Genomic DNA, 22,764 nt, shown 5'->3' with positions numbered 1-22,764 from the left:
TCAGTGCTGCTGCATTGGGAGAGATGTTCATGTTCTTGGCTGGCTGTGGCAGTGGAGCTACACTTTGCAGTCAGTGTGGAGTAAGAGCTTAGGCCTGGATCCAGTCAGGCCACGCCAGCAGGGAGTTTATAGTCAACCAAGTAAGTTGACTGTTGGCGTGGGGGCCTATGTGCCCAGACCCCAAGTCCTCCTGATCTGCAGGGTCTGTCTTCTGCTGAAATTTTCTCCTGCCCAATAAAGGGGAGCTTAGGTTTTCCTGTACAATATGAGCTGATAGGAGCTTTCCTTTAGGATGTGCACTGCCTCTCTCCTTCCCCTGAGCCCTGTTCTTATGGCATGTTGGAGGCTGTCACAGGCCTGAGGCCTCCAATTCTGGGTCCAGCCTTGTGCTCCTTGGAGAGGGAGTGCAAACCTTGGTGGAGGGGGCAGAGGGAAGGACACAGACAGGCGTGTACCCAGGTGACAAGCCTGCAGCAGGCTCCTTTTTGGAGAAAGGCAGGCAAAGAGGCGGAGGAGAGAAAAGGGCGAAGCAGCCCCTGGAGAGCAGTCGCCCCTGGCTGTGGGGCTGGGAGGGGCTGCTGAGGCCAGGTCGGTGCCCAGCCCCCTTGGAGGAAACCCAGGGGGTGGCAGTGATGGAGGGAGATGGGGCAGGGTTGGGGGCCTGGTGGGGTCCTTTGCCTGCTGCCCTCTCTGGCCCCCTGCCCTGAGTGGGCGTGGCCCTGGGGCAGGGCCCTTATTGGCTGGCAGCCCTTTGTGATGGGCAGGGGTGTGTGCTGGGGCAAGCCTTGATTGGCCAGCAGCCCTTTGTGATGGGCGGGGGCGTGTCCCCAAGCAGGCCCCCATTGGTCTGGGCCCTCTGTGATGTAGGCGGGCGTGTCCGGGGCAGGCCCTCATTGGCCGCAGCGCTCTGGGGCGGGGAGGGTGGCGCGCAGGAGCGGGTCCCCGCGGTCCCGCTCTGTCCTCAGGCAGGGCTGGCGCAGCAGCGCTGTCCCTGGCCCGGCGCCATGCGGAGACTCCGGGCGCTCCGAGGTGAGGGGCTGGGGCGGGGCTGGGCCGGGGCTGCAGGAGATCCCCAGCGCGAACCCCTGGTGCTCGGCACCGCTGAGCAGGGCTGGCCGTTTCTGACGCTGCGAGAGCTGCCCTGACCCTGCAACTGCACCAGCTCCCCGGGAGAAAGCCGCCTCCTCGCTCCCATGCAGCTCCCTCCAGGCTCTGGTTTCACGGGCTTTCCACCCAAGGAGCTAATGGGCCCTGGCTGTGAGGCAGATCTCTGCGGATGGAGATCCCACAGCCTCCCCGGGTGCCTCTTCCGGGGTTTGACCACCTTCACAGAGTCGCAGACTGCTGGAGGTTGGAAGGGACCTCTGCAGATCACCTAGTCCAACCCCCTGCTCAAGCAGTGTCACCTGCAGCACCTGGCCCAGGATGGTGTCCAGACAGCTTTTGAGTATCTCCAAGGATGGAGACCCAAAACCTCTCTGGGCAGCCTGTTCCGGTGCTTGGTTACCCTCGCAGTAAAGAAGTTTTTTCCTTGTGTTCAGACGGAGCTTCCTGCGTTTCAGTTGGTGCCCGTTGCCTCTCGTCCTGTCCCCGGGTGCCACTGAGAAGAGTCTGGCCCCGTCTTCTTTGCACCCTCCCTTCGGATACTTATACGCATGGATAAGATCCCCTGCTCAGTCTTCTCTTCTCCAGGCTGGGCAGGCCCAGCTCTCTCAGCCTTTTCTCGTAGGAGAGATGCTCCGGTCCCTTCCTCACCTTAGTAGCCCTGTGCTGGGCTCTCTCCAGTAGCTCCATGTCTCTCTTGTCCTGGGGAGCCCAGAACTGGACCCAGTCCTCCAGTGGCCTCACCAGGGCTGAGCAGGGGGGAGGATGCCCTCCCTCGACCTCCTGGCAATGCTCTTCCTAGTGCAGCAAGGCACTGCTCTCCCTTCCCCTTCTCCAGGCTGCCCCAAGCCAGCTCTCTGAGCCTTCCCTCGCCTATCACGTGCTCCAGTCCCCAGCCATCCTGATGACTCTCTTCTGGACTCAGTCCACTATATCACAGCATTGTAGCGTGTCTGTCTTTTACTGAGGAGCCTGGGCTGGACCAGCGTCCGGGGTGGTCTCGCTAGTGCTGCACAGAGGGGAGGAGTCCCTGCCTTTGCCCTGCTGGCTGCCCGCCTGCTGACACAGCCCTGGCTGCGGTGTTAGTGCTGGGGGAAAGGATTTCTCTGCAGGCTGAGGAGACGTTTGCCCCGAAACAGCGCAGGCAGCTGAGGCCAGCAGAGCTGGTGCTAATCCTCTGGGTCTCTCCTTGCAGGTCTCTTCGCTTGTGGAGGCTGCTGGTCCCGGCCTCCCGTTCGGGAGGATGGAGGCAGGGCGGCAGAGTCCGTCCCTGCAGCCGTCCCCACCTTTGCTGGGCGAGTGGCTTCTCTGTCAAACCGCCTGCAAGAGGAGGAGGTGAGGCGGGGGCGTCGCGCTGTGCCGGGCCTGGGTTTGCGGGTGCCCGGCAGGGCCCCTGGTTTCCCGAGGGCGCCGCCGCCCTCCTGCCACCCGCGCGTGCTGCAAACGCTGCCGCTGGCGGGGCCCGTGTCCCCGGCTCTGGGGCTCCCTGGCACTGAGGAAAGGCAAGGGCAAGCTCTTCCCTTCTGGGCCGTGTCCCCAGGGCGACAGAGCGGAGGTCTACCGAGAGCTGGAGAGAGTCCTGCAGGGCGACGACGGCCGCGTGCAGAGCGCTGTCCTGGCCAGAGTGATCGCAGCGGCCTCGAGGGACATGAGAGCGGCGCAGGTGAGCTGCTCCTCTCTGAAGGCAGCCAGAGGCGCCTGGCTAGAGCCAGGTTTGGTAAAACATAGGAGGGCTCTGAGGACCCGTGTCTAGCACTAAGCCCCGTCAGAGGCTCCCAGACCCCCTGTGACAGCTCCTTCCCCGCGGATGCGGCTCCGCGATAGAAAAGGCCGTATCCAGCCCCGCTGCAGAGGGAGCACAGAGCAGAGCAGCTGCCTGTGCCGGCGGCGCCTGCGCCCAGGGCTGGTGGCGGAGCTGGGACGTGCAGGGCCGCGATTTCTGCACCAGCAAGTGTTTCCTGGAGGCAAAGGCCTTGGGGACTCGTCGCTGCAGTGGATTTGGGGGGCGATGCCCGGGGCTGAGCGGGGAGGTGGCCGAGGCAGGAACCGAGAGCTGGAGGCAGGCGGTCGCTGCCGGCGCCTTGGGCCTTTCTCCCGCTGAGGGAGGTTCGTGGCTCTCGCCAGGGCGTGACGGAGCAGGTGCGGACGGCCGCCAGCGACGTCCTGGTGGCTCTGGCCCGCTGCCACTTCGACAGCGTCATGTGCGAGCTGCAGTGCCGCCTGAGGGCCCTGGGAGAGATCTCCGAGGACCTCGTGTTCGTCACCTTGGGCAAGCTGGCCAGCAGCTACGGTAGGGCCCCTCGGCCTCCGGCTCGGGGCTGTGGTCTGCGGTACCCGGGAGAAGGGATCCTCCCCGATCTCCCCAAAATGCTCCGTGCTGAACTGGAGGCTGCAAGGTTTCGGTGCCCCTCGCTGGCTGCTGGGGCCGGCTCTGCCCCCGCCGCCCTCCCAGGCCCCCGAAGGGCTGCCCCGCTCCCCACTCAGGGCAGGCACCAGCACCCCATCGAGTCCCGGCAAGCCGTCCCCACGCCGGGGCCTGCCCCAGCCCCTGCGGCAGCTCTGGCACCCCCCTGGGCCCCCGCCGCGCTCCCCTGGGGCTCCCCCGTGCACTGCCCTGGCTCCCCGTGACGGCGGCCGCTCTCTGCGCCTCTGCCCGGCCCTCTCCGCAGCCCTGCGGTGCGTCCCCTTCGTGGGCATGACGCTCTTCGCCCTGCGCACGATGCTGAGCCAGGTGGGGAGCAGCCGGACCCTGCGCGCCGTCTGCAGCGGTGAGTGTCGGCCCCGCGGGCAGGGGCATGGGCAGGGGCGGGGCAGGGGCAGGGGCAGGGGCAGGGGCAGGGGCAGGGGCAGGGGCAGGGGCAGGGCAGGGGCAGGGGCAGGGGAAGGGGCAGGGCAGGGGCAGGGGCAGGGGCAGGGGCAGGGGCGGGGCAGGGGCAGGGCAGGGGCAGGGGCAGGGGCAGGGGCAGGGGCAGGGGCAGCCTCGGCGCCTCTGCTGCGGCGCTTTGCTCCCGGTGCGACCTGCCGGGCTCCGAGCTCTGCCCCGGCTCCCTCCCGCCTGCTGCGTGCAGGGCAGGCTGGTTTTGGGGGGTTTCGGGGGAGAGGGCGAGTGTTTGGGATGGCTGGGGCAGGGACGCAGGGGGAAGCGCAGGAGGGGAGCACGGCTGGGAGGAGGAGGAGGAGGAGGAGGAGGAGGAGGAGGAGGAGGCGTGATGGGGAGGAGGAGAGCAACAGCGCAGCGTTTCCATCGGGGCACCTCCGAGCACCGCGCGGCTTGTGCCTGGGGCCGGAGCCGGTCGCGGATGGAGCCGCGGCGAGCGGGGGGCTGCGGCCGAGGGCAGGCTGGGGCGGCAGAGCAAGGCCTCGTCCCCGCCACGGGCTCTCCCTGACCCTTGCGCCCTCTCTCGCCGCAGTCCTGGAGCAGTGGTCGAAGGCCGTGAACAGCTACCTGGGCGCCTGGGAGCAGTGCAGCTTCCCGCGCGTGGGGCAGGCCCAGCTCTGCAGCAGCATTTCCCCGCTCTTCGGCCACGCGGTGGGGAGCTGGCTGGGCTGCGAGGAGGAGGAGGTGAGAGCGGCTGCCGCGCCGGCCCCGCGACGCCGGGGGCCTTTGGGCAGGGCCGGATCCGGGGGGGCCGGGGTGGGGACGTGCCCTCTCCTCCGGAGCAAGGCCTTCTCCTCCAGGGGAGCAGGGCGCTGCCTCTCCGTGGGGAGGGCAGACCGTGTCGGGGGGGAAGGACCTGGGGCCCCGCTGAAGAGCGTCTCGCTGCCCTCCCTGCAGGCCAAGCAGGCCGTCCTGGGGGCGATGGCTGCCATGATGGGCCTCCTCGTGCGCGAGGAAGAGCACCGCGAGCGCGTGTGGGAGCAGCTCCCCTGGCTCCTGGGCCAGTACCAGCAGGTCCAGGACTCTTTCCGGGTGACCAAGGTGAGGCGTTGTGTGGGGCACGGTGAGGCTGTGGGGTCTGTGCGTGTGCCGCGAGGTGCTGGGGGGTCTGTGGGGTGCCTGGAGGAGCCGGGACCCCTTGAGAAGAAAGGGGGGGAGCAGGGGAGGCTTGAGGCCTGCTGGGCTTCTCGGGCAGCGCCAGAGCAGCGCAGGTGGGGCCGGGAGGGAGCTGAGCGTCCCCGGGGCCGACCTCCTCGGGAAGGGAGGCCTCGACCCCCGTCCCTGGGGCGTCGTGCACGCGAGGGGCTCTGCTCTAACGCCCAGGCACTGTCGAGAGTTTGGGTTTTTTTCCTGGGGCCTGGAGTGGAGGAGTTCATCACAGAAACGCCAGGTTTCCTTTCTTAAGACGTTGCTTTAGGTGACAGCCCCGCTCTTCTTCCCACCCCCGTTCCCTTGCAGGCTCTGAGTTATTTCCTGGCGGTTTTGGGGGAAGTGCAGATCCCCATCCCCCAGGACGAGGTTGAGGCCATCGGCACCGCTGTGCACTGCCAGGTAAGGGCAGCCTGACCCCGTACCGCTTGTGCTGGGTGCCGCAGACCTGACCCACGGGGACAGGAAGGTCCTGCTGGGTGGCCGGGCAGAGCGTCCTTGCAGCGGGACCTACCTTAAGGCCAGGTCTGTGCAGATATTTGGGAGTCACCTCCCATTGCGGTGTCCAGAGGCTGTTGTAGCCAAAGCCCCCGGGGAGGCCAGAGCGGAGGGAGCAGTTTCTTTCCAGCCCCCTCGGAGCTGGTGCTCTTCTCTCTAAAGCGCCCCTTGTTCCCGCAGCTCAGTGATGGGAGCAAGCAGCACAGCGGGGAGCACCGGTCGGAGCTGTCCTCCTGCGTCCTGCTGCTGGGTGAGGGGAGGAGGCTCCGCGGGACACCGCTGTGCCCTCGCTGCTCTCTCCCGACCCTCTGGCTAACGCAGAGCACGACTCTTCCCTCGCAGCCCGAGTTTGCCCTGAGGACACGGTGGCCTTTCTGCGCTCGCAGCTGGGGAGTCGGAGCGAGGCCGCTCGCGTGGTGTCCTTGGATCTGCTCGGAGCCCTGGTGCGCCCCACAGGTCAGTGCCGCGGGGCGCAGCGAGGCCGGCCAGGGGTTTGGGCTGCCGGGCTGGGGGCAGACACGGCTGCCAGTGATGCACAAACGCCCGAAACGAGCTGCAAAGCGCGTGTTCCCCAGCCGAGCTGCCACGCGGCTGCAGGGACAGGGATGTGATGGGGCGGCTGTAAATGGCGACGCACCGGTGACGGCGCTCGACGCTTGGTGACGGGGCAGGGACATGAGCTACTTGTGCCCATCGCATTTCTGCAGCGCTCTGTGGTGTTAAAACAGTCGGTCCCGTCACCCAGTCGTGTCTGTAAACGGAGTCGCTGGGGGACTCTGCTGCTTCCTCGGCCGTCACCGTCTTGTCCCGGGTTTTCGGTGCCGCTCGTGTGTGAGCGAGCTGGGAGCTTTGGCAGCTCCCTGCTGACCCGAGGGCTCTGCCTGAGCGCCCGCCTCTCCCCGTCTTTCCCAGCAGCAGAGAGAGGCCAGAGCCTGCCCCTGCTCGTGCAGGCGGTGCGCTGCGCGCTGGGAGACCCCAGCAGGAAGGTGAGCTGGTTGGCGCGGGGCGGCACCGCGGTGGGCGGCAGAGAAAGCTTTTGCTGGGGGCAGAGCCTGGCCAGCCCCCGGCAGGGCTGCTGCTGGGGGTCGAGCCTAGGGGAGCGTTTCCCCGTGGAAATGCTCCTGCGTGGCAGTGGCTGTGGGAGCAGAGGGGCCTCCCGCACCCCCACGGTCTCCGCGCGGGGCTCAGGGGCTGGGTGGGTGCGAAGGCGTCTGCCCCCGGGCTTTTGAGCAGAGGGGGTAACTGCAACGTGCTCCGTGGCAGGTGGCGAGGGCAGCGCTGCGCTTCACCAAGGAGCTGCTGGGCTGCAGCGTCCAGAGCTGCTCGGCCTGGGACCTGGTGGCCCACGTCTTCGCCACGTTCAGCCAGGCCTCCGGCAGACTGGTGAGGGCAGAGCGCGGCGCTTCGGCTTTGCTGTGTGCCCGGGGTGTCCGGGGAGCCCCTGCGGGCGCCCTGGCAATGGGGAGCCCCCCCAGCAGGGCTGCAGCCCCCGGTGCAGAGGGCCGAGCGGCGTCCCCACCGCCGTTCCCGGGGGGATCTCGGAGGAGGCCGGGGGGTGCTTTGGCCTCCCACCAGCACGTAACAAACCCGACTGCGGCGCTGCCTGGGCCGTGACTCCGCTGGGCCGTGCGTGCTGCCGTTTCAGCGCTGTCCCTGAGCGCAGCCCCGCCGCAGGGCAACCTCCTTGCACCGGCTCGGTGCCGCTGCGGCATCGCTTGGGCCCCGGAGGAGCTCGTAATCCCGACACCCCGACTGACGACGCTGGCGACCGCCCCGAGGAGCAGCGGGTCTCCCTGGTCGCAGCCTGTTTAGTGCTTCCTTCCCCTGGGATCTGGCCCCTCCCGTGGGACTTTCTGCTCTCTCCTGCCTCCGGAGATGGGGGCTCCCGGGGGAGCATCCCGGCAGCGCTGGGTGGTTCAGGCTTCACCTGCCATCTCGGGGACAGGGGCTGATGCTGGTGCTGTCCCAACCGTGTCTTGCAGGCGCAGGGAAAGCTGTCTGAGGCAGAAGCGCAGGAAGCAGCAGATCTTCAAGCCCTGTGCTTGGACATCCTGCGCTCCCTGGACGTCTCCGTCCGGGGGATGACCAAAGTAAGTCGTCCCGCGCCCTGCTGCTGCCTCCCTGCCCCGCTCTCCCCAAAGTGCTCCCCGAGCAGCCCCTCAGGCGCACAAGGCGAGTGGAAATGCAGAGCGTCGTTTCCATCTCGGAGCTGAAACGAGCTGGAGCTGGCACGGAGGTGGGAACCGCGACGTGCTGAGTGGCCTCGTCCTTCCCTGCAGCTCCTGTGGCTGCGGCTGCTGCAGTACGTGGTGCCAGCCCAGTACACCGGCACGTTGGTGCCGCTCTGCCGGTGCCTGCGAGAGCTGGCCGAGAGCCGGGGGAGAGCAGGGGGCGAGGACGGAGAGGAGGAGCCCAACGTCGCGGCCTCCCGGCAGCGAGGTAGGAAGCCGAAACTCTCGCCGTGAGCCGTGTCGGGCTGTGCCGGGGCCGGGGCACCAGCCCGTGGGCCGCGTGGGGGCTGCCCAGCCCGGGCAGGGGCAGGGTACGGCGGGTCGCGCCGCTCTCACCGGCCTCTCTGTCTCCTCGCAGCCAAGCTGCCGAGGCCGCAGGCCCTGCTGGCTCGCCTGCTGGTGAGTAGGGGCCCCGGGGAAAGCGCTTCGGGGCCTGGAGGCGGCGGGAGAGGTCGGGGCAGAGCCGCGTCGCAGGCCGGGGCCGGCAGCCCGCGGGGAGGAAGCGGCGTGCGGGAGCGAGTCGGAGCCTCCCCGGCCCCGCGGGACCCTGCTGCTGCGCGGGGGAGAAGCCGGCGGCGCCGGGGAGAAGCTCCCGGCTGGGCCGGGGCCGGGCGACCGCCCTCCGTGCGGGGAGAAGCTGCGGCTCCTCCGGCCGCCCCGAGCCCAGGTCTCGCCTGCCCTCTCCCAGGTGGTGGCGGCGGCTCCTCACGCCGGCGGCGGCTGCGGCGTCGCTGCCCTGCGGCTGCTGCGGGCCCTGTCCGCAGAGATCCACGGCGCCCTGGGGATGGTGTGGGCCGTGAAGATCCCCTTCCTGCTGCAGTGCCTGGAAGGTAACGTGCCGTCGGGGAGGAGGCGGCTGGAGAGGCCGAAGGGGAGGCAGGAGAAGGCGGCGTCCAGGCGTGAGGGAGGGGAATTGGCCCTGGGTTTCTCAGCGCCGGCTCTGCAGCCGTTGCCCTTCCAGGGAGCAGCGCTGACGCCCAGGAGCAGTTCATCTGGGGGACGGGGCCTTTCTTGCCCGTCACTGCCACGAGCAGGTGTGGCAGCACCCCGGCGTCCTCGCTGGGTGGGTGTTTGGGAGGGCTGGACGGGGAGGGAGGGATGCAAATGTGTGTGCGTGGTCCGAGCCCTCGTGCGAGGGCCTGGTTTGCTCTGGAGCTGCAGTCGAGCCATGGGGACTGGGACCGGCGGGCGTGTGGCTGAGCTGAGTCCGTGCCCCTGTCCCCCTGTCCCCCGTCCCCAGGGTCCGTCAGGTGTCCTGGGCCCGGCCAAGAGTTCGGCATCAGGGCTTGAGCCTCGCGGCTTGGGCCCCTTCTGGCGTGGGAGCCGGAGGGTGTTTGAGTGCCAAGGAGCCCCCGGGCTCTTCTCTGGCGCTAAGTAACACGGAGGGTTTTCCTGCTCCGGCTTTGTAGGGCAAAGCGAGAGCTGCCTGGACTCTGCCGAGTGGGAGCAGCTCCTGCTCAAGGTACAGCGCTGCCGCGAGGGCAGCAACTACCGGTGGGGAAGGGGGAAGGTGTGGGTGGAAAGGTAACCAGGAGCAGGGGAGCCCTGAGCAGGGAAATGCCAGTTTTGTTCAGAAAACAGGAAACACGGGAAAGACCCCCTGCAAAGGCCCTGGGGATTTTGTTTTGCAAACAGCTGTGGATCACAGAGGGTCGTGTCGTGTTGTGCCGTGTCCCGTCGTCGCACGTCGTGACCCGCTCTGCGGGGGCTTCGCTTCAACTTGTGTTTCCCCTAGTTCCTGAGGACGTCGCTGGAGACGATCGAGAGCCAGGCCTGGACCGTGGGCCTGAGCTTGGAGCTGAGCCAGCAGACGGGCAGCTACCCCCGGCCGTCCCGGGAGCAGGTGGGTCCCTGCCGAGGCCTCGTTTCTGCGGGAGCCGAGCGGAACGGCCGGGCGCCGCGGCCAGCTCAGCCGGGCCTGGTGCGGGCTGGTGCGTCGCGGCCGGCTCTGTGCCGCCAGACCGTGCGTGACCACGTCTGGGGTGGCCGCTTGTCTTTCAGGCCTTCCTGTATAAAGCTGTCGGGGTGTCCCTGGCAGCGTGTCGGCACGTCCCCTACGTCCGCGGGGAAATGAAGAAGTATCTGTTAAGGATGAATTACTTGGAGGTGTCTGAGAGAGAGGTGAGTTTCCTCTTCTCCCCCTGCTTTCCCCGGAGCCCCTCGGTATTCCCAGGGGAGCGGCGATCTCTCCGAGCAGAGCGCTCCAGGCTCTCCTCCTTTCCTTGCCGCTGCTGTTCCCGTCGGAGGATATCGCGAGTGTCGCTCGGAGCTTGCCGTGGTGAGTGTCGGCCAGAGGCCGCCTCACCCTTTCCCTTGTGTTGCAGGCGATGATTTCGGTTGTGGCCGGCTCTGCCGAGAGCCACTTCCACCTTGCCTTGGAGGTGCTGCAGGAGTTTGGGGCGTCCATGGAGGAAAGACCAGTGTCCGGGGCTTTCAAACGCCTGAAGGTAAAGGATGCCGGGCGTCCTGGCTCCTTTGTCCTCTGCTTTGTTTCCACTTCCGAACCAGCGGCAGCCCAGGGGTGGCTGCTGCGTGGAAAGCGGGGCGGCTCCTTCGCCGGGAGGCAGCGGGAGCCGGGGCCCGACGGAGGCGCCGGGCTGACGTCTCGCGGCTTCTCCCACGGTGCAGGAATACCACCAGGGGAAGAGAGCGGGGAGGCACGCGGCCCTCGTGCTGGCCTACGGCCGGATCGCGCTCCGCGCCCCGCCGGAGCAGCTCCTGGCCCGCGTGGAGAGCGACGTCGTGGGGCGCATCCTGCGGCACTACCGCGCCAGCTGCCAGGTGGGTGCGCGGGCGCAGGGCGGCCACGCAGACGTGGGTCTTCCCCGAAGCTCCCGCGAGCGCCGACTGCCCCCAGCGCCCCGGGGGCGGTTGTGCCCTGCCCGTGCTGGCGGAGGGGGACGCGGCAGCCCTGGTTCGTCCCTGCTGCCCCGCGGGGTCTGTGCGCTCCGGGGCCGCTGCTGCGTGTCCCGCGTCTGTGCGCCTTGGTTCTCTGCCTCTCACCCCACCGCCTTTCCCCTTCCAGGTGCTGGGCTTCTCCTTCTCCACCAAGGTAAGTCCTGCCCCCCGGGGCCTTGCTCGCGGCCCTTCCCGCACCCCTTTCCCCTCGCAGGCGTGCCGGACTCGCCCTCCCGCTCCCCGGGCCGGGGGCCGGGGGTCTCCTTGCGGTGGGTAGCCGGGAAAGCTCGTGCCTCCGCGGGGGGAGCTTCTTCCCGGGAGGGGAGAGGAGGTTTCCTTCCTGCGACCCGCGTGCCGAGCCGAGGTGCCCGAGGCGCTGGGCAGACGCAGTGGCCCTTGCGCGCCGTGCTCTGGGGCTGGGCTGCCCGCCGTGCTCCTCGCTGAGCCCTCGGCGCTCTGAGGAGTTCCTCACCGGCGCCGCCGTGTTTCCCTGTGCCGGGACGCAGGACGTGCAGCTCAAGCTGGCGCTGATCCGGAGCGTCGCCGAGGTCAGCCGGGCCGTGCGGGTGGCGGGGGGCTCCCGCGGCGTGGAGCTCTGCCGCAAACGGGAGCTGCTGGACACCTTGCTGGTGAGTGCCGGGGCCGGGCCGGTGCCGCGGGGAGGTCGGGGCCGAGCCCCGAGGCCGGTCGCCCCGAGGCGCGATGCTCCGCCTTGGCCGCGCGCGACCTCTGGAGCGCCCGGAGCCTGGTGCCGGCGGGAGGGCTCTCGGCGGCCGCCCGCTGCCCACTGTGCGCGTGTCTCCGTGACCTGCAGGGCTTCGTGCAGGGGGAGCCCCGGGATCGCCTGGCGTCCCCCGTGCGCCGGGAGGCGTTTGTGGCCGTGGGGCACTTGAGGTAGGGTCTGTGCGCCGGGGCTGCGGGGGGTGTCATCTGAGCCGCCGCTCTGGGGAGCGGGAGTGAGACGCGTGTGTGTTTCCCTCTTTCTCTGCCAGCAAACTGAAGCCATCGCTGAGCCGGGAGGAAAACCGCGACCTCCTGGATCAGTGTGTGGGGAGCGTGATGCCCCTGCCTGCCCTGGAGCCGGCGGAAGAGGAGGGGGCGACGGCGGCGGACGCCGGGCACGTGCAGGTACCTGCCGGCCCTTCTCTGCCGGCCTCTCCGGGGATCCCCCGCAGCACGCGCCGCGCTCTGCCCCTGCGGCCGAGCTGGGCGTCTCCGAGCGCGGCCCAACGCCCGTCCTTCTCCCCGCGCTCAGGGTCTGCACGCGCGGACCATGGGGGCTCTGGGCGAGCTGCTGACGGCCCTGCTGGAGGAAGACCTCAGCTCGGACTGGCTCGCGGAGATGCTGCATGTGAGTGTCCGTGGGGGGACGGGGAAGGCGTCACCAGTGCCGGCTGCGTGGGGAGAGCTGGGCTGCGGAGGCGGCGGGGTCAGCGCGAGGTGGCCGTGGGGCAGGTCTGCGCCGGTGCCCTCCGTGAGGGGCTGCTGGGGACGCAAGGGGCCGCGCCACCGGCTGCCGAGGCGGCAGCTCCTGGGCGGGACTCTGGGCGGGAGGGAGGCGTCTGGGGTGGCGGTGGGCAGGCCGGGACGGCCGGGGGGACTGGTGTGAGCCGGGTGTGCTCTTCCGCAGGTGCTGGAGTACTGGCTCACCTCGGCCAAGGAGTGGGAGCGGGAGAGGGCCCTGCAGGCCTGCGCCCAGCTGCTGGGCGCTTTCGAGGAGCGATTCGAGCTCACGGTGAGAAGGGACCCCCCCGCCCTGCGCGCCGTGTCCCCCCTCCCCGCTGGCTGCGACCCCGGCAAGGAGCTCTGCCCCACGCCGGGCGCTGGGTTTTGGGTCTCCCGGGCTGTGGGGCTGCACCGCTGCCTGCCCCGATGCCCTGCCACGGCTCGGGCGCCAGCACAGCCGGGAGAGGGAGATCGGCCGCCAGGGCTGCCTGCGACCTCCTCGTCGTCCTTGTGTTTCCCCAGGGAGAAACCTCTTTCGGGCCCTTTGGCTCCATGGTGGGACTGCTGGCGCCTTTCACCTGCGACTCGCTGGCCACGTCCCGCCAGCGGGCAGGGGCCTGCCTCGGCCACCTCCTCCGCATACAAGGTGAGGGCAGCCCCCTCCCGGCCTCGGCCAGCCCCCCGCTGCCCCCCGCGCCCCACGACTGCGCGGGGCTGGGCTCCGTTCTTCCTTCCTCTCGGCCCCTGGGCCAGAGGTGGGTCTCCGTCGCCATCGCCGCCCTTCTCTCCTGGTGCTCCCTGCAGGCAGGACGCTGGAGACGGGGGCCGAGGAGGACGAGGTGCAGCCCTTGTGCCAGCGGCTGAGCGCCCCAGACGCCGAGGCTCTGCGCCAGGCTTCCTCCAGACTCAGAAAGGTGCCTGGCCCCACGGCGCGGGGGGAGCCGGTGCCCGGGCTCCCGCGCGGCTCCCTGCTTCGCTGCCGGGGCCCCGCTGCGTTTTGGGAGAGCCAAAGGAGCAGCAAGCGGCTGTCGAGCGGCACAGAGCACGGCAGGCCCTGCCTGCACAGCTGCCCCGTAAAGCCCTGGCACCCTGCGGGCCCAGCGAACTGCCCCGCCGGCCGCGCGCTCGAGTCTCCTCCCCTTTCCGAAGGGCCGGAGCAGACCTGCGACATGGCCTCTCCCGTTTCTGATGTCTCCCCAGATCGTCTGCAAACACATCCCGCCAGCGCAGGCCACGGACTTCCTCTCTGCCGCCCTGGACGGGATGCTGTCGGCCCAGTCCGCGTGTGCTCAGGCAGCGGGCGAGTGGCTGCTCACCTTCCTGGAGACGTGCGGGGGGCAGCTGTTCACGGAGGTGAGAGACGCCTTTTCCCGGGGGCTCGGGCCTTCCCGCCTCCGCCGCTGCCGGGCACCTCGTGCAGGTGCCGGGGGCCAAAGAGCCGCCCCTGGTGCGCAGCGCCGAGGGCTCTGTCGAATCCGAGTGCCGGCAGCCTCATCCCGGGGTTGTTCTTCGTCCGGTGGCACTGACCCTGCTGGGCCAAACCCCGGTGGCTCCCACGACGGAGGCAGTTAGAGCTGAGGCACCCAAAGTGCCCAGTTGCTCCCCGGTTCTCGGGCGCGATGCTCAGCCCTCCCGGCCCGAGGAGCCCAGGGTGGCTGCTCGGCATCGCCCTCGGTGGGCAGCAGAGATGTGTCCCCGTGGCGGTCCAGCGTCCCCCCGCCGCTGCGCAGAGCCTTGGGGCTTTAGGGCTGGGTCCCGAGAACTGGTCGGGGAGCAGGAATTGCTCGTGGGCCGAGTGGCGGTGCCTGGGCCGTGCGGGAGGAGCAAGAGAGGATGGAGACGACGGCTCTTGTGGTCTGCGATCAGGTGCCAGAAATCCTGAGCATCATCTACGTCCGGATGCCGACCATGCAGCAGGACACCCTCCGGCACTTCCTCCTGGAGGCCGTGTCCCTGCTCGCCCTCTACCACCCCGGGGCCGTCATCGACAGCCTGCTGCAGAAGCAGCTGCCCATGGACAGGTACGTGCGCTGCCCCGGCCCCACGGACGGGCAGGAGCCGCCACCAGCCCCGTGGAGGCCAGGAGAGCGTTTGGCGCTGCCGAGGGCGTCGCAGGTGCCAGAGCCCGGGGGCTCACGGGGGAACTTCTGCTCCCTTGCAGTGACACCGAGGAGCTGTGGAGGGTCCTGGGGGGAAAATTCTTTGTGGACCACTTCCTGCGGGTCTTGATGGAAAAACTGAAGAACTCGGGAAGCGACCAGCCCAGGACCAGCTCTGCCAAGCCCGAGGCAGAGGAGGAGGAGGCTGCGCTGGAGCCTCTCAAGGTACGTGCACCGGCTTCGTACCTGACTGCCCAAATCACCCTTCAGCCTGAGGGAGCTCCGCGCACGCCGCGAACACCCCTGAGCCCCCCGGGCCGGTGCCGTGCCGGGCCCTGGGCAGCGCTGGCAGCCGAGAGCGTTTGCTGCTGCCGGGCTGCAGGGGAGTGAACTGCAGGCAGTGAAGGTCCCCGAGGCGGGCAGGGCACAGGTGGGAAAAGGCCTCGTTTTCACAGGCGGCTTTGGGTTGCGTTTCTCTGCAGATGACCCGGGCCATCTCTGTGGTGGTGTCAGCGCTGCAGAGCCCGGAGGCTGTGCTGCGCCTGCTCCCGGAGCTGCTGCCGGTGCTGCTGAAGCAGATCAGCGCCACAGTGGGCAAGGAGATGCCGTCTTCCGCACTCATCACCCGGGGAAAGCTGTTCCTGAAGGGCCACGCGAGCGACGACAATCCTTGCAGGTAGGAGCCGGGGGACAGAGATGCAGGGAAAGCTGCAAACTTTGATTCCTGGGTAGGAAGGTGCCCCAGGGAGACTTGTTTTTTCCCCTGGGCTCTATTTATTTTGGTTTGGGTTTGTCTGTTTGGTTGTAGTTCTTGTTTTATGAGCGTTGGCGTGCTGGTTCGTTTGGTCTCTGTTGGCGTGTTTGTGAGCCGACGGTCCCTGGGGTCCCTAGGCCGGGTGTCTTAGAGCTTGTCGGGCTTCAGGGTTGTGAGAGGTCATTCCAGGGGTGTTTCGCAGCACGAGCGAGCGAAGGCCTCGCGGGCGGCAGCGTTTCCTTCGCCTGTCGCCGTGACTGAGGCCTCGCTGCTCTCTCCTCGCCCAGGCTTTCCCTGGAGACCCTGGAGGCGGTGCTGCGCACGTGCCTCGACGGGAAGTGGCTGCGGCTGCTGCGGCAGCAGGGCGCCTGGGCTGCCCTGGAAGACCCCCGGGCTCACCACGACGGCGTCTGCCTGCTGACCGGGTGAGAGCCCGAGGAGGCGCCTCGCTGCTCCGGGGTGGCCGCGACCCGGGAGGGGCTGGCGGGACCCTTCCCCCGGGCCCGGGCGTCTCGGAGGGGCCGAGCGGAGCCCGCGTGGGAGCGGGGGGATCGCGGGGGCCCGAGGCCGGGTGCCGCCCTGCGTGACCGCGCGTCGCCTGCCTGTGCTCTGCGCGCAGGGTGCTGCTCCGCGCCGGGACCGTCTCGCTGCCCCTGGTGCTGGTGCTGACCCGGTGGCTGGACGCCCCCTCGGCCAACCTGCGGGTCACGGCCGCGGCTTTCTGTGCGGAGGTGAGGGAGAGGCGCGAGAGGGAGGTTTAGGAGGGCTTTTCTCAGGGTGCCAGCAAGAAGGTGCCGGCAGAAGGTGTCCCGTTCCCGGCGGGAGCAGATCCCCCCTCGTAGCAGCTCTCTCAGGAGCTGCCCTTCCCCGGCCCCTGCCCACCCCCACCCACCCACGAGCCCCCCGGGCACAGGGCAGCGCTGCCCTCGGCCTGGCCGAAGCCGCAGCCTGGGCCGGGCCCCAAGGGAAGCTGCCGGGCGCCGGGGCGGTCGGCCGGGGCTGGCGGGGCTTCCTCGTGCGGAGCCCGGGGCGGCTGCTGCTCCCGGGCCTGGTCCGCATCCGTCTGCGGGTGCCGACGGCCGGGTTGCTGTGCTGCAGCTGATGAAGGAGCCGGCGCTGCGGGAGTGGAGGTGCCTCCAGCCCATCGCGAGGGCCTTGCTGGAGAAGCTGCGGGACTCGAGCAGCACCGTGCGGCAGATGGCAGCGCGCGGCCTGGGCAACCTGGTCAGCGGGGCGCCGGAGAAGGTGAGAGGGGCTTTGCTCCGCGCGAAACGCAGCCCTGCGCGACCGGAGAGATGCCGGCGGGGAGCTGCGGGGGATGAGAGAGAGCGGGCAGCGCAGCAGAGGCAGCTGCGAGTCTCTGCCCCGAGGGCGCTCTGTTCTGGGGCACCGGCCGGGCTGCGGAGGGGACGGAGGTGCCAACGGGCCCCTCGGGCTGCGATGTGCTCGGGGGCTGCTTCTGAGAGCTTCAGCCCCTGGAGGCGACGGGGAAGAGGGGCGGTTGGAGGCAGGGCTAGCGGGAGGCTCACGTGTGCGTCACGCTCGGCAGCTGCGAAAGCACAAGGGAGCGGTGCTGGAGGCGCTGCGGAGGGGCCTGGAGGACGCGGCCGCGGCGGAGGTGGTGGCAGAGAGCCTGCTGGCGCTGGCGAAGGTGGTGACGGAGCTGAAGGGGAAGGCTGTGGGCTCCGCCTTCAGGGACATCGCCAGGGCCACCAAGGGGTTCTTCGATGCTGTGAGTGAGCGGCGGTGTCTGGCGCCTGCGCGAAGGGTCCCTCGCGGGCTCGTCCGAGGGGGCGGCGGGGGCAGGGGCCGCTGCGGATCGGGAGGGTTCGGGGAAGACGCTTCTCCCTGGGGCGGGCGGAGGAGCTGCTGTTTGTGCCCCCCGTGGGGGTCCTTTCTCCGGGCGTCGTGCTCGACCGGCAGCGCCCGGGTGTTGCAGAAACAGCCGTACGCGGCGTCCCAGTCGCCCGCCTGAGGGCCGGGGTTTCTGGTTGCAGGAGCAGGCGTCGCTGCGCTCGGCGGCCTTCACCCTGTACGGGGTGCTGGCCGCCTCTGCCACGAGCAGGTGGAGGGCTTTCTTCACGGAGGAGCTGGGCAGCACGTGGGCCACCCTCGTCCTGCACCTCCGGGACCCCGACCCGGGCGCCTCCATGGTAAGAGCCCCGGGGGGGAGCAAGAAGCGAAGCCGGGCGGCAGCCGCAGGGACATTGCTGCCGTTGCCGCCTGCTCGGCAGCCGCAGGGTCCCTGCAGAGCCTCCCCGAACGCGTCCCCGCGCGGTGGCCCCTGCGCCGCCCAGGGTAGCGACTCCAGCGCCCCGGCTCACCTCTCTTTGGCAGGCGTGCCAGGGCGCCCTGCGGCTGTGCGCCCCGTTTCTGGGGCTGCGGAGGGTGCGGCAGGGCCTCGCCGTCACCACCCGGCTGAGCGCGGCCGAGCTGCTGGGCGACGTCTGCAGCCAGCTGGTGAGGAGCCGCGCGCCCGGGCGCGATGGGGCCGCGGGGCCCTCGCCGGCCCCGGGAGAGGGAGGGAGGGAGCGGGCGACGCGCCGAGGGCGGCGGGGTCGTCTTGCGGCCGAGAAGGACGGCGCGTCCCGCGTCCCCCAGGCCCAGGAGAGCCCCGAGCACCAGGAGATGCTGTACGTCGCCGCCCGGCGCCGCTTCCTGGGGAGCTGCGGGGAGCTGCAGGCTGCGGCCCTCGACGTCGCCGGTGAGTCGGGGCGGGCGCTCTCTGCGGCCGCTGCCCCCGCGCCGCCGCTGTCCCCGTCTGCCCGGGCCGGGGGTCCCGGGGGCGCTCTGATGTCGGTGCGTCGCCCTGACGTCGGTGTGTTGCTCTGTGCGCGCAGGGGTCCTCGTGGAGCACGCGGGCCTCGAGTGGCTGACGCGGGAGGAAGCGATGCCGCTCTCAGCAAGTAGGTGACGGGGCCCTGGCGCCCCGGGCCCGGGGGTTGGGGGGGTTTGGGCCCCGGCATGGCGGCGGCCGCGGGGCAGCACGGCCCTGCCGGGGAGGCCGGGCCGGTGCCGGGTGCGGCCCTGACGCCGGTGCCGGTGCCGTTGCAGCTCTGCGGGTGCTGCGGAGCGACGGGGACCCGCGGGTGCAGCAGGCGGCCGCTCGGCTCCTCCGGGACGCCGGCCTCGAGCAGCCCCCGCGGCGGCGCTGAAATAAACCTCGCCGGGAACCTGCCGCAGCAGCGGGGTGTTTCTGCGCCGGGGCCCGGGAGCCGCTTCGCCCCCCGCCGCCCCCGTTGGCCGCCGGGTCCCCGGGGCTCCGGCCGGGGCCGCTGTCCCGGGGCTGAAGGGGGCGGGGCCAGAGCCGCGGCGGGGGCGGGGCTGAAGGGCGGGGCGGGGCCGGGACCAGGGGCGGGGCAAGGCGGCGGGTGGGGCGGGGCAAAGGGGCGGGGCCAGACCCGCGAAGTGGGCGGAGCCAATGCCGGGGGCGGGGCCGAGCCACGGGAGGGGCGGGGCCAGAGCAGTGGGCGGGGCCAGGGACGGGGCGGAGCCGGGCGGCCCCTTCCCGGCGCATGCGCGGCCGCTCCGGCCCCCAGGGCCGCGGGCGGGCGTCGGCGCTGGGTGTCCGGGGCCCCCGGGCCGCCCCCTCCCCGGCGCGGGGCTCCCGCTTGCCGCAGCCCGGAGGCGGCGGGGCGGCAGCAGCGAGCGCTGCCCCGGCCGGGCCGCCCGGCCCCAGGTAAGCGGTGCGGGCCCGGCCAGGGCTGCCTCGGCCGGGGCGGGGGGCTCTGCCCGGCCGGGCGAGGCGGCTCCGGGGCGGGAGGCAGCTGCGGGCCCGGTGCCCGCCCGTCGGTGCTGCTGCCGGGTGCTGCCCGCTGCCAGCTCGGCCCGGGCCCCGCGGTGGCGGGGGGAGCAGCCGCGCTCGGCCAGGTTCGGGCTGCGGGGCCGGTGGGGGCCGGCGCGGGGCAGTGAAGCCCGAGGGGCCGGAGCCCAGCGCCCGCCCGGCCCGGGCTGCCCAGCGCCGTGGGGCTGGGCCCTGCCTGCGGGGAGCGGAGGGTCCCCCCGGCCCGGGCGCCCGGCACGGCCCGACCCGCGCGGGGCCGGGGGGGCTCATCTCCACCCCCCCCCCCCAACACCCCCGTGGTGCCTGGGGGCTGCGAAAGGGGCTCGGGGCGCTGCTGCGGGGCTGGAAATGGGGGTGGTGCAGGGCTGGGAGCTGGGGGGGGGACGAAGGGGGGTTTGGGGGGCTCAGCCTCCACTTCAGAGCCCCCAAACGAGCCCCCGGGGCCTGTCTGGGAGCACCAGAACCGCAGCGCTGGGGGGTGGAGGCTGAGTCCTGCGTGTCTGGTGCTCCCAGACAGGCTCCGGGGGCTCCTTTGGGGGCTCCGAAATGGAGGCTCATCCTGCGGGTCTGGGGCTCCCAGACGGGCTCTGGGGGCTCCGAAATGGAGGCTGGTCCTGCGGGTCTGGGGCTCAACCCAGGCTGCTGGGACTGGTCTCAGAGCTCAGAAAGGGGGCTTAGTCCTGGGCTTTGGTGCTGGAGAACAGGTTCAGGGGGCTGTTTTGGGGCTGGAGAAGCAGGATGGGGGTCAGGTGTGGGGCTTGGAAAGGGAAGCCAAGTCCTGTGGTTTTGGGGCTCAAAGGTGGGTCGAGGGGGCTGCTGTTGGGGCTCAGAGTCCATTTCTGAGCCCCTAAACAGCCCCCAGACCTGTGGTTGAGCTGCAAGAAGGCAGGGTTTAGCTTCCCTTTCTCAGTCCTGCGTTTCTGGGCCTCAGGAAGCAGGTGCTGGGGCTGGGAGACAGCCTCCCTTTTTGAGCTCAAAAACCTAAGACCTGGCCTCCAAGTCCTGTGTTTTTGGGGCTTGAAAACTGCTCCAGGGGGCTGTATTGGGGCTCAAAGTCAGAGGCCAAGTCCTGTGTTTCTGGGCCTCAAAAAGCAGGTGCTGGGGGCTTGGAGAGAGAGGCCCTGGTCTGGGGGTTTTGAGCTCAAAAATGGAGACTAAGTCCTGCGTTTCTGGGGCTTGAAAACTGGTCGGGTGGGCTGTTTCGGGCCTCAAAACCAGAGGCTAAGTCCTGCGTTTTTGGGCTCAAAGACAGAGACTAAGTCCTGTGTTTCTGGAACTTGAAAACGCAGCCATCTGTTTTCAGCCCCAGAACCAGAGCCCAAGGGGGCCTGTTTGTGGGGGGTGGGAGGGTGAGAGGGGTGGGAGGGTGGTTGGGCTGGGTGGTGGGAGGGGGGTGGGCAGGGCCTGTGGACCCTCACCGGAGGTGGGGGTCCACGCGCGGGTGCCCCAGCAGCAGGGAGGCTGGCATGCACCAGGCCGAACTTCGCGTCTGAGATAGTCTCTGGAGCGAAAGGCGCTTTTTGGGGAGGAAACACGAGCAGACACCGTCTTCCAGTTCCCCTGTTTATTCCCCATTTGTACAAGACTGGGACTCTTTATTCAATGTGTGCATGGAGTATGTACACTGTTAACAAACTGAGACACCGTCTTCCCAGTCCAGCCTTTATTCAGTGTTCACCCCGCACTTTCACCACCAGCCAAGCAGTCAGCTTGTGGGAACTGCATCCATACTGACCCGGGAGTCAATGTCCATGCAGTATCCACGAGCCAAACGCTCAGTTAGTTCACGCAGTGCACAGTGAGCTGACATATATGACCCCGTTAGTCAGCATTCACCCCACACGTTCAGTACTCAGTAACCGCATCCCTTACAATCCCCGGAGCCATGTTCAGTAACCCATCAGTGGCCATGGAGTCCACACCTGTAAGTCACTGGTCACCCCTGAGGGCAGGTCCCTGAGCTCCTGTCTCAGCCTTCCCTGAATCCCCCCCCGGGGTAATTAGTCCCCAGGGACCCCGCAGCCCTCAGCCGCAGCGCTGCACACCGGGGCAGCTGCCCTCCGCCTCCGGGCTGGGGCAGCGGCTGGTTTAGGGCCCTGCCCAAGGTCAGTCCATCGGCCGGTACCCGCGGCGTCGGGAGGAACCGGTTACCGGCAGTGCGGGTGCCGCCTGCGCAGGCTTGTCGCTCACCACCGCGTCCCCGTCCCGGGGGGGCCCGGGGACACCCTCCGCCCGGGGACAGCGGATGGTTCCCGGCCGCGTCGCTCCCGCGGGGCCCCGCGCCCGAGCGGCCCCGGCCCGCGGCGCCAGGCAGCACCCGGTGGCTCCGGCCCCAGCGGCACCGGCGGCTCTGGCTCCCGGCGGCGGCTCCGTGCGGCTCGGTCCGTCCCGGCGGCTCCGGCTCCGGCGGGAGGGAGGGAAGAGGCGCCCGGGGAGCCCTCGCAGCCCCCCGCGCCGCCCGGGGCCCCTCCAGCCCCGGCCAGGCCCGTCCGGCAGCGCCGGGGCCCGACCCAGCCCCCCGGGCAGCCCCGGCCCGGCCCGGGGGCAGCGCGGAGACCCCTCTGCCGCGGGCAGCGCCCAGGCCCGGCCCCGCCGCCGCCGCCTCGCCCGCTCCTTCGGGCCCCGCCGCGGGCCGGGCTGGGCTCCGGCTCCCTCTGCCCCGCGGACAGACCCGGGCCGCCCCGGTTCTCCCGGCGCCCCCGGCAGAGCAGGTGCCCCGGTCTCCCCCGCCCCCCCCCACGGAACCCCGCTCCCCGCCGGTACCGGTACCTGCTGCTGCTCCCGCTGCCGCCGCTGCCCGGCCCGTCGCCTCCGGTTCCCGGCTCCAGTTCCGCTTCCGCCCCGCCCGGTTCCGCCCCTCAGCGCCGCTCGCCCGGCGGCCGCGGGCGGGGTCACCCCGGCGCGGGGCCCCCGGTGCGACAGGTCCCCGCGGGGGGCGTTTGTCGCCCAGAAGCGGCTCCGGCGCCGCCCAGAAACGGCGCCCGCGGCCCCGAGGTGCCGCGCCGGGAAGGGCCGGGCCGGGCGCAGGGGCGCGACCGGCCCCGCTGCGCTCGGGACAGAGCCGCCGCGGAGCCCCGGGCCGCCGCCCATGTGCGGCAGACACGGAGCGACCCGCCCGGGACGCGCCCGCGCCCGCGCCCCCCCCAGACGCTCCCAGCCGGCTCCGGGCGCGGCCAGCGCCGCTCCCCGGGCGCCCCCGGGGACGCCACGGCTGCTGCAGGCGGCGCGGAGCCGCTGCGCCGCCGGGCGGGGCGGGATCGCGGGCGCGGGGGGGGGCGGGCAGCGCCGGGGCCGGGCACGGGCAGCCGGGAACCGCCGGTCGCCCCGCGCTGCTGGGAGGGCGCCGAGCGCGGGAAGGCGCCGCCGAGGACGGCGCGACCGTGACACGCGGGGCGGCGGGGGCGGGGCCGGAAGCGGGGCGTTACCGGAAGCGGGGCGTGACCGGAAGTGGGGCGGGACCGGCGCCAGGGCGCGTGCGCGGGCCGCCGCGGGCGGGAGCTCAGTGCGGTGTGTGGCGGCTGCGGGGCGGCGCCTCCCGCTTTTGCTCCGTGGCTCGGCGGCGGCCCGGGCGCTGGGGGCCGGGAGGGCGGCGGCAGGTGAGGAGCGGGGGGGGCTCGGCCGCGGGGCCGGGCCGGGCGGGGGGCGCCGGAGCCGGGCCGGGGAGCGGAGGCCGGAGGACTGGAGCCCGGCGCCCCCCCCCACCGGCCCCGGCCCCGGCCCGGTCCCTCCCCGCAGCGCTGTCGCGGCCCGGCCCCGCTGCCGCCGCCCCGGGCCCCGCGCACGGGCCGCTGCCGGGGCTGAACGCGCGGGCTCGTCCCGGCGTCGGGGCTCGGTGGCGGCGGGGCCGAGCGCGGCGCCGCGGGAGGGGGCGAGGTCCGGTGCTCGCGGCGGCCGAGGGGCCCCGCGCCGCGGGGAGCCCGGGA

The 22,764-nt window shown here is 70.9% G+C and overlaps 1 protein-coding gene across 1 annotated transcript; it reads left to right on the top strand.

The window, feature by feature from the left end:
* Positions 1 to 1,004: 1,004 nt before the first annotated feature.
* LOC135328298 (maestro heat-like repeat-containing protein family member 2B) lies at positions 1,005 to 18,365 on the top strand. Its single transcript, XM_064511378.1, has 41 exons — positions 1,005 to 1,029; positions 2,300 to 2,439; positions 2,645 to 2,767; positions 3,229 to 3,394; positions 3,774 to 3,872; positions 4,515 to 4,666; positions 4,880 to 5,023; positions 5,441 to 5,533; positions 5,972 to 6,085; positions 6,545 to 6,615; positions 6,893 to 7,012; positions 7,612 to 7,711; positions 7,909 to 8,068; positions 8,219 to 8,259; positions 8,549 to 8,690; positions 9,270 to 9,322; positions 9,596 to 9,703; positions 9,862 to 9,981; positions 10,185 to 10,307; positions 10,489 to 10,641; positions 10,886 to 10,912; positions 11,265 to 11,387; positions 11,573 to 11,652; positions 11,751 to 11,886; positions 12,014 to 12,109; positions 12,389 to 12,493; positions 12,727 to 12,850; positions 13,009 to 13,118; positions 13,405 to 13,557; positions 14,071 to 14,225; positions 14,366 to 14,528; positions 14,786 to 14,979; positions 15,345 to 15,482; positions 15,677 to 15,788; positions 16,156 to 16,302; positions 16,607 to 16,789; positions 17,055 to 17,210; positions 17,395 to 17,517; positions 17,659 to 17,761; positions 17,898 to 17,963; positions 18,112 to 18,365. The coding sequence occupies exons 1-41, from the start codon at positions 1,005 to 1,007 to the stop codon at positions 18,210 to 18,212; spliced, it is 4,842 nt and encodes a 1,613-aa protein (XP_064367448.1). The 3' UTR covers positions 18,213 to 18,365.
* Positions 18,366 to 22,764: the final 4,399 nt, after the last annotated feature.

Source organism: Dromaius novaehollandiae, chromosome 4 (genome assembly GCF_036370855.1).
Source record: "Dromaius novaehollandiae isolate bDroNov1 chromosome 4, bDroNov1.hap1, whole genome shotgun sequence".
Lineage (NCBI taxonomy): Eukaryota > Metazoa > Chordata > Aves > Casuariiformes > Dromaiidae > Dromaius > Dromaius novaehollandiae.
This window is presented reverse-complemented; position numbering and strand designations above follow the sequence as displayed.